Below are 16,224 nucleotides of genomic sequence, written 5' to 3'. Positions count from 1 at the left end.
CTGCTCTCTCTTCTCTGTCCCCTCCCCCAAGCGCCTCCCGCCAACCGCTTGCTGATCAGTGGCCAGCCCCAGGGACCTGTCAAACAGCTGATCGACAGCCAGCTCGGGCGGAATCACTGTGGCTGGTGGGTGCTGAGCACCCCTTGGTTTTTTTCCATGGGTGCTTGAGCCCCAGAGCACCCACAGCGTCCGCGCCTATGATTCTCTTCATCCCCACTTTTTACGGGCCCACCACGTCATCTCATCCTCCTCTCTTGCAGCTTCGGTCTGATACCACAGACCAGGGCCAGATTTAGGGGCAGGCAATCCAGGTGACCGCCCGAGGTGCTGGGCTTGGGCGAGGGTACTGTTTTTGTTGTTAAAGACAAAAGGGAAAATCGAATGTTTGAAGTAAAATGTTTCTGGTATTCCGTATGTCGATTCATTTTTCACTAACTTCCTAGAATGGTCTGGACCTATAAACTTTGTTTCTATAAGCTTAGAGGAAACCATTTTTTTTATTTGCTTATATATGGCATGAATAAATACAGATTTACTAGCTCCTTCCCCAGCAAATTCCACATGCCATAGGGGATTGAAAGATGGGAAAACCTGGGTATGAACGTTGAAGTAAATCTACAGTGCAGAGATACTCACATTGACTTGATCCTTGCAAATGTCCTTTGCCTCTTCCAATGCAATCAGCACGAAAGCCGTTAAAGAGACATCAGGCTCAGCACCCTTGTACCCTCCCTAAAGGGGAGCAAAGGACAGGTTTGGGATAAGAAAGTCCCCCAAGTACCATGAAAAGAAAGAATTAATCCCAGGCCCACAGCATAGGAAATTATAGCAGAACACATGCTTCCTAGAAAGCTACCCAAGAATGGACTCTCAGTCACGGCCAGACCTATCGCTGAACCTCCCTTTGGCTAATGAATACCTGTCGTGCAATGGGCCAGGTTCTGATGGCAGTTACTCCTTTGTCAATGTGGAGGAACTCCATCCAAGTCAATAGAGATGCTTCGTATTAAACCAGCGTGAGAGAATTTAGCTCACCAGGCCAGTGCTCAGGTCCCGCCACTAGCTCCCAGGCAGCTTCCTGTGCAGTTAATGGGTCAAGCCCCAGCGACATCAAAGACCAAACTTTGGCCTGTGAATCACCAAGACAGCTGCGCTCCTCTGGGGCAATGCAAATCACTAAGCCTGGGACAAAGCGCATGAGAGGTGAGGACAAGGCATTCTCAGTTGAGAGGCTGGGGAACCAATGCCCAGGGGAGATCAGGCCAGGCCAGAGCCTAAGCGTCTTTAGTAAACGCTGCAAAACTATCTCCTTTGGAGATGTCTCTCCACCATGAGAACACCCACATCACTAATCTCACTCCCTTCTATCTAATAAACCCAGACACGGACACCCCCTAAACCCAGACATGGACACCCCCTTCTACCATAAACCCTAACACTGAGACCCCTAACACAGAGACCCCTTAAACTCAGACACTGATAGCCCTAAACCCACTGATAGCTAGGGGTGTTGGAACAATTTTTATAGTGGGGGTGCTGAGAGCCATTGAACCAAACTGTAACCCTGTATATAATGGAAACCACTTCAAGCCAGGGGGTGTTGCCGCACCCCGCACACCCCTAGTTCCAGAACCTCTGCTAAACCCTGACACTGAGACCCCTAAACCTCACCACTGATGCCCCCTAAATCCTGACACCGACACCCCCTTCTACACCTTAAACCCTGACACTGAAACCCCCAAACCTCGACACTGACAACCCCTTCTACCCTAAACCCTAATACTGAGACCCCTAAATCCTGACACTGACACCCCTAAAAGCCTGACACCAACACCCCTTTTTACCTAATAAACCCTAACACTGACACGCCCTAAACCCTGGCACCCATAAATCCCAAACGTGACACCCCTAGCTCCAACAATGACCCCCCCTTCCACTCCTAAACCCTGAATAATAACAAAACCAAAAATGATCTACCCCCAGCAGAATGTTTACCCCCAAAAAGGGAGAAGTGCCAAAGACTCCATGAAGTCCACTAAGGACTAAATAGATACAATCTGGCTCATTGGCCTAAATCTCCATTCACTGCTGCCCAGGTAACTGCACTGGGTTGTTCCACTGATGGGAGGGAGAGAGAGAGAGAGAGATCAGTCCACGTGAGCACAGACTTTGAGATGCAGCCCAGTAAGATCTCCCTTTGAATTATGAACCAACAAGTTGCTGTGATGATTGAGGTGGGTAGTGATTGGTGTGTAAAGGATTGGTGTCAAAGGAAACACGTACAACCATCTCTCCGTGGATTACGGGGGCATCTTCTTGGAAGACCCCATCTGGTTTCTGCTTTTCCAGGATCAGCCATTTCACCGCCCCGCAGATAACTTGGTTTTCAATGGGCACCAGTTTCTTAGCCATGGCAAAGACCTTTGCCACATACGCCGTCAGCCTGAGGGCAGAATCAATCACATCACGGTCACTCCTGCCTTCCCAGAATTGCCCTCAGTGTGGAAGCTGGACCGTCTGCACTCAGGTATGAGTTGAGACGTTTCACAGCAGTAAATGGAGGGAGGTTCATGTGGGTCAGTTTATGGTAACCTGAGTGAGCATGGAGCTCGGGAAAATGTCACCGCTTGTCCGGGAAAGCGCATCCAGACACTGCTCCCTATTACGGCTGGCTCTGCTTGAGATGTGCCGAGCTCTTGCTGCCTGCAGTGGTATGACCAGGATGGTGGGGATGGGGGCCCGCTCTGGACAGCTGGACACTGGGAACTGGACTGGAGCGTCATCAGACTCAACTTCACACAACCCAGTGAACAGCCGTCAAGATGATAATGGTTACTCTGAGCCAGCTACAAACTAGCCAGCTAAAAGTGAAAGGACCTGGAGTTCATTACTAAGGCTGGGAATCTGTCACGGAGGTCGCGGATTCCGTGACTTTCCATGAATTCCACAGCTGCAGCGGCTGGTGTGGCTAGTCCCGGGGATTGCCCGAGCAGCAGCAGGGGCCACCCTGGGGGCAGTCTGAGCAGCGGCTACAGCTGCAGCCTGGGGGCAGGCCTGGAGGTTGTTGGAGAGCAGTCCCCAGGGGCCTCAGAACAGTGGGTGGCCGGATGCAGTCAGCCCCCACTGCCGGAGCAGGAGCCAGCTGCCATCCCCCAGGGATCCCCCAGAGCAATGGTGCCCCAAGGACCCCCGGAGACGCAGTACCTCGGAGACCCCCAGAGCAGCGGCGTCCTAGGAGCAGCTAAGAATTAGTCCGGGGTGTGACACCCTGATGGGGTATTTTTAGTAAAAGTCATGGACAGGACATGGGCCGTGAATTTTTGTTTATTGCCTGTGGCCTGTCCATGACTTTTACTAAAAATACCCGTGACTAAATCTTCGCCTTATTCATCACCAATCCTTCAGGCCGTCCGCTTGCCCACACTGAACTGTCACTGAAATCACTAGGGGCCACATTAACAAGGCATTTAGGCACCTAAAGATGAAATAGGCACCCAGCGGGATTTACAGAAGTGCCTAAGTGAGTTAGGCACTGAACTCTGATTGACTTTCAAAGGGAATTAAGCCCCTACTCTGCTTAGGTGCTTTTGTAAATCCTGCCAGGTGCCTAGCTCATCTTTGGGAGTCTTTCCATTGCCATCTGTGGGAGTTGGATTGGGTACTTTTTTCCCGTTGTGTGTGTTAACCTTTGCCCTCTGGTTTTGGGCGGGAAACTGACTTGCTCTGGCTCACATATTGCATGTGTAGGGTCAGGCTAACGCTGATCAAGAAGGTGCATTAGAAAACCCACTGGCCTCACCAAGTGCTTGCTGGCCGGTTTTTGAAAGCGGCGTATGAGAAGTCGGGTTTTTTGTAAACCATCTGTTGTGTGTAACCTGAAACAGAGAGAGTACAAAGGAGTTGTGCAATGTCTGGCGAGCTTATAATGAGGACTTTTTACATGCATAAGGCAAACGAAGTCAGAGCTGTGACCCCTGCTGCTGCGTCTGAGTTGTGTGGCTCCCCCTTTTTCTGCAGGCGTCTCTCAGGAGGGACACAGCACAGCAACTCAAGGGAAGCAAAGGCAGAAAGATGTCTGGTGGTGAAGCCAGTTGGCATGGACACTGCCACATTCCTCACCCGCATGAATCCTCCCTCCAGCGTGGGAGTGGGGCCAAGTGATTACGGTATATGGGGACCTGGGAGGCAGGGTGCCTGGGTTCTATACCAGGCTCGGGGAGGGGAGGGTGGGTTAGTGTTTGGAGCAAGGTGCTGTGAGTCAGGACTCCTGGGTTCAGTTCTCAGTTCTGTCACTCACTGCGTGACGTGATTTTGTGCAAGTCACTGTCTGCCTCAGTTTCCCCATATTGTAAGAGCTTAAGGGATGGGATGTTTGTAGTTCAGACTCCACGCCTAATTTAGGCAGCCCACAAGGGGGCCACAAGGGGACTGTGGTGTAGTGAAAGAGACACCTGTTGAAACCTACCAAGTTCTCTCAATGGTCATGAGTTTCTCTATCCTTCCTCGCTACCAAGTGCCAACCTGAAACGGATTTGAATGTGGGTGAATGGCCTCCACCCCACGACCATCCCATCCCCCGCATAACAGCCATAGGCCAGCAATGAACTGGAGGCCAAAAGCCCAGCAGGACTGAAAACGGGGTTGGTCGTTTGTCTGCATAGGAAGGTCTATTCAGAGCTATAATGACTCACGCCAATGTAGACTGGTGGAGGGATATTAAACTTCATGCTTCAGGTCTTAAACCAACCTCTAAAGGGAGTAGGAGACCTAAAGTGGAAGGCAGATTCTCTCTCTGTTTTAGGTGCCTATCTGGCCCCATTCCCATAGTACCAGGGTGCCTCACAATCTGCAATGTAACTACCAGAGGCACCAGGGGGGCATGGCCCCTCCCACTTTTTTCCTGCATTCTTGGTGAGTGACGGGAAGGAGGGGACAGAGAGGAGTGAGTAGCAGAACGGGGGCCGGAAGCGATGGAGCAAGGGCAAGGCTTCGGGGGGAAGAGGCCTAGTGGGACGGGGCCTCGAGGAGGAGTGTGGATGAGGCAGAGCAGGGGCAGGGCTTCGTGGGGAAGGGCAGAGCGGGGGCAGGGCCACAATCCGGGTGCCAGTGGGAGTTTGCGGAGTTCCTGCCGTCTACTCTCACAACCCCCTTGTGCAGCAGGGCACTGCAACACTCCCCCTTTGCAGAGGTGGAAGTGGAGTGACAGAGAGATTAGGTGACTTGCCCAACATCACCCCAGAAGTCTGTGGCAGAGCAGGGAACTGAACTGGTGTCTCCTGTGTGCCAGGCTAGCTGCCTGATCCCTGGACTCTCTATCTATTGCCCAGTGTGCTTAACATGAGGTTTCTGAAGCACTTGGTACTGGCCACTTTCCGAGACAGGCTACTGGGCTAGAGGGACCTCAGGGCCGGTCCTGTGCGGCAGTTTCTGTGTCCCTAACGCGAGCCTGAAGAGGGATTTGCTGTCTGGCATGAAAAGTACTTACCTTGCGTGATCAACTTGATGGCTTCTGCCCTGCGTTCCACTCCGATCTTTTCCCACTGTTCGGTGCTGTCCAGGTAGATGGTGGCGATGACGGGGGGGGTCATGCCGATCATGTTCTGTTCCCCGCAGCCAGACGGCGTCACAATGAGGTGCTTCAGGTTGGCCCCGTCGATGGAGTTTTCAACAATGATTGTCACGGGGTTTCCTGGCAGGAAATAACGTGGCATGAATTCAAGCACAGAGAGCAGATGCTGGTGGGGACAGAGAGAAAGACAGACCTCTCCGCGGGCAGTGGCGGATTGAGAGCTCAATCCATGGCCTGAGCACACCCAAAGCCCAAGAGGGTCAGATCCTAACCCAGCAACAATTGATCTGGGTCCTGTGTGCTGACAAGGTTCCCCGCACTACTCTGAGCATTTCTCACCAATCCCTCCTAGGCTATTTCACTCCAGCCCTGCCAGCGGTGGGGATAGAACCTGGACACTCCTATTCTGAAAGCAACAGCCCTTTCTGATTGAGCTAAATGGGGGCAAAGGAAGGGCTATTATCCACATTTTACAGCTGGGGAGCTGAAGCTCAGACAGGCTAAGGGAGCTCCTGAAGTCACCAGGGACGTCTGTGGAAGAGCAAGGTCTTGAACTTGGGTTTCCCAAATACTAAGCTAGGGCTCAAACCACTAGGCCATCCTGACCAAAGACATAGGTTTCCCCCTGGGTGCTCCTTATTTCTGTGCACCTGTCTCTCCTCTGAGCACCTTGCTTAGCCACACGCCAACAATGACTTTGATGTATCTTGACCATTAATGCTCGATAGTGCACATAGACAGTTGTAACAGAACCAAGTGGGTAATCGGTCCACCTCCTGCAAATGTGGCTACCAGAAAGGAATTAATTGCTCCCTTCACTCTGTTTCTAAATCATAAAAGTCTTTCAGATCAGAGGCCCTTGCCTTGGATGCTGACTTTGGTCTCCGATTCTGTGTCTGGAACAATGTCCTCTATCTCTGCCGCTTTCACCCTCTCTTCCTGGACTCCCCCTGAAAAGGAAGGACGAGGAGAAGAGACAGTGAAATGCCATCCGTCCAGCTGGCTGAGCTTTGCTGCTGGTTCTTGAGTAATACTCTACAACGCTCAGAGAACCCTGCACAATCCACTGATGTGCTAGGGCAAAGGGAGGGAGGGGGCAGCTGAGATGGGAATCAGGAAGCTGTGAATACGGGGCAGGCAGAGGTGGCTGCTTTTCAGTGGCAGCTGAATTGCTCTGCATATTGCTGATTCCCGTCTTCCGTGATGAGCCTGATTTTGACCTCCATCTCAGCCAACACAAAACCAATCCCTCTGAAATCTCCCACGCATGATCGGATGCCACAGTAGAATTTTTCAGGGAAGTTTGCTGCAGATTCGATTATATGTTTGGGTTAGATACAAGCGCTCCAAAAACAGAGATGGCCTCACTTAGATATAGACTGTGGAATTCTTTGAGACCTTCAGGATGAAAGGCCCCACGTAAAGGCAAAGCAGTGCGGCTACTCACCTACTCCTTTCTCAGATGGATCCAATACGACAGATGTAATTGTTTTGGTCATCCTCATCCCTTCAGGCTAGACAGGAATGACAAGAGCATAGTAAGCATAGTAGCGTTCAGAGACAATGAAGAGCAGTAGGAAAAGGTGAGCGACTTGCTGATCTTGTGATCAGCGTGAATCAGCAGTGGCTCCACTGGAAGTCAGCAGTCAAGTGAAACTGAGATCAGGCTCCGACCCAATAAGTCTGGAATCTGACCTCAACTTCACACAGCGTCCCCTTTTGTTTTGGATCCTGGTTAGGATGCATCCAAGGAGAAGTCCCAAGGCCAAATTCATCCTTAGCGTAATACCACTGATTCCAGCACAGATGAACGGCAGGAATTTTTTGCCAGAAGCTGGGAATGAGTGACAGGGAATGGATAACTTGATGATTACCTGTTTTGTTCATTCCCTCTGGGGCATCTAGCAATAGCCACTGTCGAAAGACGGGATACTGGGCTAGATGGACCTTTGGTCTGACCCAGTATGGCCGTTCTTATGTTCTTATGAACCTGGCCAACAGAGTCGGGCAGGGCGAGGAAGTGAGAAGCTCAATTTGTGCCATCGTTGCTCTGTGACCTCCCTGAAGGACTTTTCTACTCCCTGATCTTCAGTGGAGGATCTTCCTCTCACCCAGCCTAGCAGTGGTCTCCTGGGGCAGGCCAATGGGACACCCTTCACAACCCACCAATGCTGCTCCTTTGCTTGGCTCTCTCTGCTGAGTGAGATGAGGTTCTCCCTGGGTGCACTGAATCTGCATTGATTCCAGCACCCGCTGGTCCAAGGAGCAAGACCCTGGGCCTGAGGAACTGAACCTAGGTCTTTTACGTGAAGACTCAGAGGATCGAGTGCAAGATAACCAGGCCAGCCCCAGCCCTGTTGTATTTGCTACAGAGGAGGGGAGGAAGTGGGATGAGGATAGAGATGCAGGGTGTTAATTTAACAGGTTAAATTAACAGCATGGATTCTAGAAGCCAGCCAATCTGGCCTCCAGCCTCTTGCCCTCCAGCAGACACCACATCCCCATCACCTGATACCTACCACAACCTTCAGTTTCTTCTTCACACCATCAGACACAAAACTGCCCCACACCGCTGCCTTGACCTCAATGTCGTGAGATCCCAGCTGCAACGGGACAATCACTAATGGCACGGCCAGGGAGGACTTGGCTTTGATGTCAAGGATCTGCCGATATTTAGCCTTGGAAGTGGATGCGCTGCAGAAAACTGGGTTGTACAGCAGCTCTAGCCGGACCTGAGAAGAGAACAGAGATTCGTGAGCAGGCAGTCTGCACATCATGACACTGTAGGGCACTGATCCAAAACATACCCTCTGACTGGAGTTTGCCTTTAATCTTAATAAACAACAGACAGGACTGTACTTATAAAGCATATGACTGTATCCTGACCTACTTCCTGAGAGGCCCTTCAGGACTGCCCCCCTCCCAGTCCTGTCCTGCCTCAGAGAGGACCTCAGTCTGTGGTGTTCCTGAGTGGAAGTAATGAGACCCACCTGGTCTGGCTACCGGTGTGAGTCAACAGAAAGCTCCAAACCTGGTACCTACTCACAGATTTGAGGCCCAGGCAGAGAAGAGTGGCAGCCAGAAGGGTATTTTTTTATCTCCCTCTATATCATGCAATCTTGCTAGAACCTGGGAATAGCAACAGGGGATGGATCACTTGATGATTACTTATTCTGTTCATTCCCTCTGAAGCACCTGGCATTGGTCGCTGTCAGAAGACAGGATACTGGGCTAGATGGACCATTGGTCTGACCCAGTATGGCCGCTCTTATGGTCTTAACTGGGTGGATTCCATAGCCCTGATCCTGCAAGGTGCTGAGCACCCAACAAGGTCAATGGGAGACAAGGGTGTCCAGCCCCAAAGGGATCAGGCCCTAGAAGGAGAAGCCTTCCACCATTTTGTGTTGGTTTGGCTGTCTGTCAAAGACTTGACACCTCAGGTCAATTGCAGAGCCCCATGAGGCAGTGAGCTTACCTTAATGTTTTGGTCCCGATAGTTGTAGAGAATAGCTCGGATTTCCACTTGCTCATTCCTCACTACAGAGTAGGGCAGCCGGAGGTCGATGAAAAAATCTTTCATTACTGTTATCTCATAGGGGTCAGCCACACAGAGCCCTGCAATGGAGAAAGACCCAGGGTCAATGACAGGGGGGCTTATACTTTAGTCCTGAAATGTGTCTGCTGACTCCTCGATTGTTCCATCTAACTGTGATGTTTCCGAGGCCCATTGTGGCCTGGGGTCTTTTCCCCATTGGCTTTTCTGCCTGTTCTCTGGAGAGCTCGTGGTGTTCCTCACCTTTGGTCTCTGAAAGGCTCACAGCCAGGACTTCCCAGGTGGTGATGGAATCCTTCAGGAAAATAGGCACTGTCCTGGAAGAAATTCTACATGGAAAGAGAAAGACAGAGTCTTTTACAGAAGAATGGAGCGAGGACTCATGGACATTCCCCAACTAAAGGTGTAGATCCTCCTATCTTAGGACTGAGGTCCATGGTAAAGCCTTCAGCCACCCACTGAACTATAGAGCCATCTTTGGGGAGGAACTCAGCGGTCCACGTTCTGCACTAGCCAGAGGACACAACCTGTTTTAAAGCTCTCAGGGGTAGGGATATTAATTCTAGTGTCCCAGTCTAATCCAAGGAGGAGAATTGTATTCCATTCCAGTGGAGAGCGGCCTGGCCCAGCACTTCATTTACCAATTTAACCCCCCGCCCAAAAAAGTTCTGCCATCCAATTAGAAAGCACCGTCAATATCATGTGACTCAGCAACCTAATAACACACGCTGAATAACAAACAGAAACGAGGAACAGTTCCCGAACAGGAGAAAAGGCTAACGCTATACAGCCAGACACCTACATCCATATTCTAGTACCTAAATCAGCGGCCTGGTTTTTCATTAGGGCTGAAGCCAGGGGATACCACTGACTGCTCAGTGCCTCTGGAAGTCGGGCCAGTTCTTTTAGGTACCTAAATATGGGCTCAAAACTGGAGAAACTGAATGAAATTCTCTGGTCTCTGTTATACAGAAGGTGAGACTAGATGATCTAAGGGCCCTTCTCGCTTTAAAATGTAGAAGTGAGTCTATGAATATGGATCAGCTCCTGAATGCTGGCCCTAAATCATGACAAATTCTTCAGCCGGCTCCACTGGGGATCTTGTTGGTGGAGAGATACTGACTTCAGTGGGAGCTACACCATACCACGTCTGAATGTGGCCCTTTGATGAATGGGAGTGGTACGGCCACATGCTCTTACCCCAGTTCATTTGGTCGCTCAGTCAGCTGCTCCACTTGCCACAGCCAGCTCTCTGGAAACTGGCTCCTTGAGGTGATATCTTCGTCAGACATGAAATCTTCATCCAAGTCACCTGGAAAATCAAATCACAGACCATCTGGCTCTGCTGGGATCTTGATTGGGATGGGGCAAACCTGAAAGGATTCGGGGGTTGGCCTGCTCTATAAATGGCCTGAAAGCATCCATGATTTGACCTATGTTGCCAAGTTTAGATGCAGCCAGCCCAGAAAAGCATGAATTGGAGTTTGGCTTCTTCTCCTCTCCGTGCCTGCCTTGCTGTTTCCCCATGAGCTAGCCTTTTCTGGGCTCCTATAACACTGGTATAAGCCACTGGCTCAGTGCTACATGTGCGCCCTCTAGTGGATATTCTGCAAAGGGTAAGAGCCTACTACTATTCCTAACTAGGGGAGTTACCCCTATGGCTCAAGTGGTAGAGGACTGTGCTTTAGAAACAAAGGTTAAACCTCAGCAGCGACCTGTGAAGAGGTTATTACCCTGACTCATCTGGGTCCCCATATCAACATGGTGGAACACTAACAGGATTGCTGCCACTGCATTCATGTTCATCTCCTACCTGGGGGATCTGTGAACACGCGCAGGGTTGGTTCATGTGGCGTGGTCTTATTTCTCTAACCATTCCCCCAGCCTTGCTCCTCTGAGTGACATTGAAACCCTAGTACTTGCTTCTTGCAAGTTCCAGGTGGAGCTCCCGTTGCATCTTGTCCCGTATGGTCTTGATATAATTGCAGCAGTCAAGGAAGGTCTTCTTGCATTCATCCGTATCCAGGATGTACCCAACTCGCTTCTCGCAGGTGTGCCCCATGGGGTTCTCATACATCCCGTCTTCGCAGCATTTCTTCAGCTTCCGATCGTGGTAATCCGCCGCTGAAATGTAAACACCAGAAGGTCATTCCGACCAAGCTTCTTCTACTCCTCTCTCTCTCTCTCTCTCTCTCTCTCTCATTAATTTACTACTAGACATGGCCAAAGAAGGAACATAGGAACTAGCATTCTGCTCTGTCTAATCCAGTATCTTGTCTCTAACAGTCACTAGCACCAGCAGCTTCAGAGAGAGGTGCAAGAAACCCCACAGTGGAATAATCTGCCCACAGAGAAGTTTCTTCCTGACCCCAGTTAGAGGTTGGCTCATGCCCTGAAGTATGAGGATGTATAGCTCTTCTTTAAAAATCCAATCCTATGGAATGGTGAACATCTCTTCCTTTTCTATGTAAATGGCTCATCCTTTTTTTGAATCCTGCTAGGCTCTTGGCCTCAGTACAATCCTGTGATGGCGAGTACTGTGGGTTAATTATGCATTGTGTATGAAAATAGTTCCCTTTATAAATTCGTAATAAGAAACCATTCAGTTGGGTTGAGTGTCGCCTTGTGTTTAAATGGGTAATTTAACAATGTACCTGTTGTTATTATTTGAATTGCAGTAGCACTTTGGGTCCACAGTCATGGCCCAAACCCCCACTGTGTTGGGTGCTGTACCAACACAGAACAGAGAGATGGTCCGTGCCCCGAAGAGCAATTTACCATTCATTATTTTCTACACCTCTATCGCATCCCCTCTATAAATTTATCAGTTCCAATCTCTCCTCATATGGAAGTCTATCCTGACTCCCCCGTCTCCTGTTACAAGAAATGCAGCTGGCAGGAGGCTGTAGCAGGGTGAAACTGGTCATGTAAGGGAATCACATTCCTGATTTGCATGCTTGCTTTCATCAAGGATAGCAAACCCCCTGATTAATACCTACTTTTGGTTGCCTTATACTCAATGAGCTGAACGGAGCGACGCCGGCGTTTTGCTGGCTGGGGACACTCTGGATCTGCAGAAGTAAGTGAGAAACACAAAATAAAAACCCACCCATCGAGTGAGGCCCTCCACTCAACTTGATGCCATTTCTCTGTCTGGATGTAACATGGTAACATTTGAACACCGCATCCGGTCAGTTCCCAAATTTCTGAGAATGGTCTAGGCCTCAATGAGCGGAACCCCATTGATTTAGGGGCAAATCAGAAAACCAGAAAAGCCAGTTTGGCACTTAACATATTGCTCCTTCCTGTCTGGCTGGGAGCCACAGAAGAGCTGTTGGGCAGATGCTCAGCCAGCCAGGGCAACCAGAAGGAGAGGAGAGTGAAGCAGACTTCATTCCTCCCTCCCTCCTCGTGTGCTGCCCCCAAAAGCTTGCAGCCTGGGGCAGAGAGAGCAGAGAGAAGCACCAGCCATCTGCCCGTCCCTTCCTGGCCAGGAGGGAGAAAGATACTTTGGAAGAGGGAGAAACCCAGTGGACTAGCAGAGAAAGTCTTTGAATCCCCACCTCAGAACCACCCCATTCTTAAAATTAATCCCTCTTTTAATAGGTGGGGGGCCAGTGGGAATTCAGGACCTTATTCTCATCCCCCCTGGTAACCCCAGCATTTCCATTCCTAGGCCGTTCCAGTGGGATTTGCCCTGCTAGACTGATGTCCCTACCCCCGGCTCATGCCGTAGGTTACTGTGCCTTGCTTTGCTGATTCTTTCCTCCCTTCCTCCATTGCTTATGGCGACCGTCCAGCTCTATAGAGAGATACCTGTTCTCTGGACTGTGGAAATCCTATTGCTCGTCTCCAGGGCCAGTCCAGCATCCGTAAATACCCCCAGATTGTTCTTTCCACTGCCAGCCGTACAGCCAATGTCACTCTTCTCCACAGAGTCCCAGATCTGTGAGGCGCAAATACAATGGTTGCGAGATTATTGTTAACAATGACACTTCCCATTTATATGGTGCCATCCAGCATGATCCCAAAGCACTATACAGGCTGTGAGCCGGATTCTGGTCTCCGGTACAATCACGCAATCTGGAGTAACTCCACTGACTTCCTTTGACTTGCTCTGTGTTTGCAGCAGTGTAAATGAAAGCAAAATCTGAGACGTAAGTAAAGGATTTATTGCAACTCAATCTCCACGGAAATGCGTCCGCCTCTGGGATGGAGCACAACAGTCATTCTGCCCCAGCAACACAACCGATTTTAGGAGGAGAAAGAGAGAATTATGCAGCCAGTTGAACCCAGACAGCAGAGGATGTTAGGCAGAGAGAAATCAAATACCCAAGTTAGAATTCAGCCAGCGCACCCGGGCCCTGACCCTTGTGGAAAGGGTCACAGGACATTCAATGACCAGAACCTCTGTTTGATATGTCAGCTGAGAAATGGCACTTTCAGTACCATTGCGTCCCCTAAAACCTTGATAGGGCCCGGGGATCAGTGCTGACTCAGAAGAAAGCGCTCCCTTTTTTCAGTCACACTTTTTTCCCTGCAGCACAGCAACCACGAATGTTGCACGGGGACATTGGGTTCAGCACTGACTGCGGGGGGGGAGAGCGCCCCCTGCTGAGCCCCCACTCCACTCAGTGCAGCACAGCGCCCCCTAGCGCCGCACGGGGACATTGGGTTCAGCTCTGACTGGGGGGGGGAGAGCGCCCCCTACTGAGCACACCGCCACTCCCTGATGTACAACACCACCATGAGCACTGGGGTGAGAACTACCTCTGAGGGGAGAGCGCCCCCTACTGCAACACCCACACAGTTCCCTAAAGCCCAGCACCATCTGGGTCAACACTGTCCAAAGGGAGGGTGTCCTTTAGTGTGTCCAGAACAGCACTCCCTGCAGTACCCTGGGTTTCACTGGGTTTCCTCCCATCCAAGTACTCACCTGGCCCGGCCCAGCTCACTTAAAGTACAGTGGAGCTCAAACCCCAAGCGGCAGGTCTGCAAACAAAAGGCTCACTTTGCTTTTCGCCATCTTGGAGCGTCAAGCAAGGATAAGAGCTGAGCTGCATTTCCCACTATAAAACATTACAAGTTACGACCAACGTCTTTCATGCCCCACCTTAGATTGTGTAATTTTGTGTTTTTTGTTCAGAACGTAGACTCCTTTGTCCACGGCCACCAGGCCGACATAAGCCCTGTGGTCTCCTTCCAGCTTGAGTTTCATTGGAGTTCCCGGCTCATGGATTCTCCTGTCTTCGTTGGTGGCTCCTTTCACCACAAGCTGTATGAAAGACAGTGAAGGGAGAGGTTTTGATTTAAAGCAGAGAGAGCAGCTAAGAACCCGTCCTTTGCGAAACATAGGAGAAAAGGAGGTAAGACTTCATGTTCCTTGAGCATCCGAAAGCCAGGTTTTGATCTCAGGGGCAGCTGTGTAAATCTGGAGTAGCTCCACTGATTTCAGTGCTGTTACTCCATATTCATGCTGGTGTAAACTGAGAGCAGAATTGGACCCAATGTCCATGCAGTCCCTTTGTTCCAGCCATGATGGAAAGGTGACTTTGTCCCTCAGGCAGCCCTGAGAAATTTACAAGTCAGTTTGAACTGTAATAGATCTGCTCCGTGGGCCCGATTCTGATCTCACACTGGTGTAAATCAGGAGCAATTAACTGGAGTTACAGCAGCGTAGCATTGTAGTTACATTATTGTCAGGTCCCCTATCGGTATTTGGAGTCACATCTGCTGAAGAACCAGTCCAGCCCTGGGAGACGGAGCTGGACTCAATTCTGACTGCCACATCATCAGCAAAATGGCTAATTATGGTGCAGATACAAAGCCAGATACTCAGCTGGCGCAAGTCAGTACAGCTCCATCCACTTCAATCCACAGAGTCTTTATTGCTGAGCTAGAAGGAACCATAGCTTGACTCCCAGATCCTAGAGTGGGTTGACAGCATTGGCTTGTGGGGGCTGGGGAATTTCTTTGTGCATGTAAACTGGTCAAATCTGATCTAGAATTTGCTGGGAGACAGTCAATGAGAAGCCCCACGGTGCCATTTTGAGAGTCCCTTTTGAGAGTCAGTCAGCACTTTCAGGCTAGGAAAAACTCCCTTGTAATGACATCTTCATAGGAATTAACATGTGGAAGGCCAACTTGAATATCAACCTACCGTTCCCATGCAAGTGTCCTTGATGTCTAGCCAGACGGAGTCTGCTACAATCTCCGAATTTCCTACTTGGTAGTAAGCCACGATGCGGAATGAAGGGATGAGGTCTGGAGTGATGGGCAGGGACATGGTCACCAGATTTTGTCCCTCCTGCCTGGCCTGTCTCCCTACATGACTGATCTTCCCTTTATTCAGGATCTAACAGGGAAACATGAGATGTAGATTGTTAAAGGACACAAGGGTTAACACAATGGGTCATTGAGATTCCATGAATCCTCCCATCCACCTGTTTTCTACTACTAAGAGACGGTCACTTGCAACTTTTCAAATGGGCATTTACATTTGAGCGGAGAGAGGAAAATAAGCTAAAATCCATGTGTTGCAGGAACAGGCTCTAGAGGCAGTGGTGCTAATATTCACCAAATCTGATTCCCAAATCTGAATATTGTTTGTTTCACCAACAGAGACCACCCCTCCTTTCCCCCGTCCCACTCACCAACTACACTTCATATCCATGCTATATGGCAACTTTATTATTTGGTTTGTCCAGCTCTAAAAGCAACAGAGTGGACCTACTACTCTGTGTTGAAAAAGTAGCCATGAAATATAGTGTTTAGAGCAGGGAACTGATACCTGGGACTCCTGGGTTCCATCCCCAGCTTTAAGAGGAAATATGCTCTAGTGAGTACATGGGGAGGAGTCAGGACTCCTGGTTCCATCTGCAGGTCCAAGAGGAAGTATGGTTTAGTAGCGAGTGCAGAGGGGTGGTTGTTAGGACTCCTGGGTTCTATCTCCAGCTCCTGGACGAAGTCGGCTTTATTGATTATCACAGGGCCCGGAGTCAGTAACCAGAAGTGGATAAGGGGTTGTCCCCATGACTGACTTTATTTCATTCACACTGTGACAGGGTCTTGGCAAAGGGTTGCAGCTTCAGCCCTCTGTCAC

The 16,224-nt window shown here is 50.2% G+C and overlaps 1 protein-coding gene across 1 annotated transcript in view; it reads right to left on the bottom strand.

Annotated features, from left to right (window-relative positions):
• Positions 1 to 16,224, bottom strand: part of LOC144277476 (complement C3-like) — a 52,269-nt gene that overhangs the window by 16,935 nt on the left and 19,110 nt on the right. The window contains exons 13-27 of the mRNA XM_077838241.1: positions 15,283 to 15,477; positions 14,236 to 14,397; positions 12,939 to 13,068; positions 12,122 to 12,193; positions 11,046 to 11,246; positions 10,323 to 10,434; positions 9,366 to 9,451; positions 9,045 to 9,184; positions 8,089 to 8,301; positions 7,017 to 7,083; positions 6,433 to 6,519; positions 5,486 to 5,689; positions 3,800 to 3,875; positions 2,284 to 2,443; positions 637 to 732 (exon numbers count right to left, since the gene is read on the bottom strand). Of these exons, the coding sequence (XP_077694367.1) occupies positions 637 to 732; positions 2,284 to 2,443; positions 3,800 to 3,875; positions 5,486 to 5,689; positions 6,433 to 6,519; positions 7,017 to 7,083; positions 8,089 to 8,301; positions 9,045 to 9,184; positions 9,366 to 9,451; positions 10,323 to 10,434; positions 11,046 to 11,246; positions 12,122 to 12,193; positions 12,939 to 13,068; positions 14,236 to 14,397; positions 15,283 to 15,477 (2,001 nt within the window). The remainder of the gene's footprint in view (positions 1 to 636; positions 733 to 2,283; positions 2,444 to 3,799; positions 3,876 to 5,485; positions 5,690 to 6,432; positions 6,520 to 7,016; positions 7,084 to 8,088; positions 8,302 to 9,044; positions 9,185 to 9,365; positions 9,452 to 10,322; positions 10,435 to 11,045; positions 11,247 to 12,121; positions 12,194 to 12,938; positions 13,069 to 14,235; positions 14,398 to 15,282; positions 15,478 to 16,224) is intronic.

This window comes from Eretmochelys imbricata, chromosome 20 (assembly GCF_965152235.1).
Source record: "Eretmochelys imbricata isolate rEreImb1 chromosome 20, rEreImb1.hap1, whole genome shotgun sequence".
NCBI lineage: Eukaryota > Metazoa > Chordata > Testudines > Cheloniidae > Eretmochelys > Eretmochelys imbricata.
The sequence above is the reverse complement of the archived record's forward strand: the minus strand, read 5'-3'. Positions and strand labels throughout refer to the sequence as shown.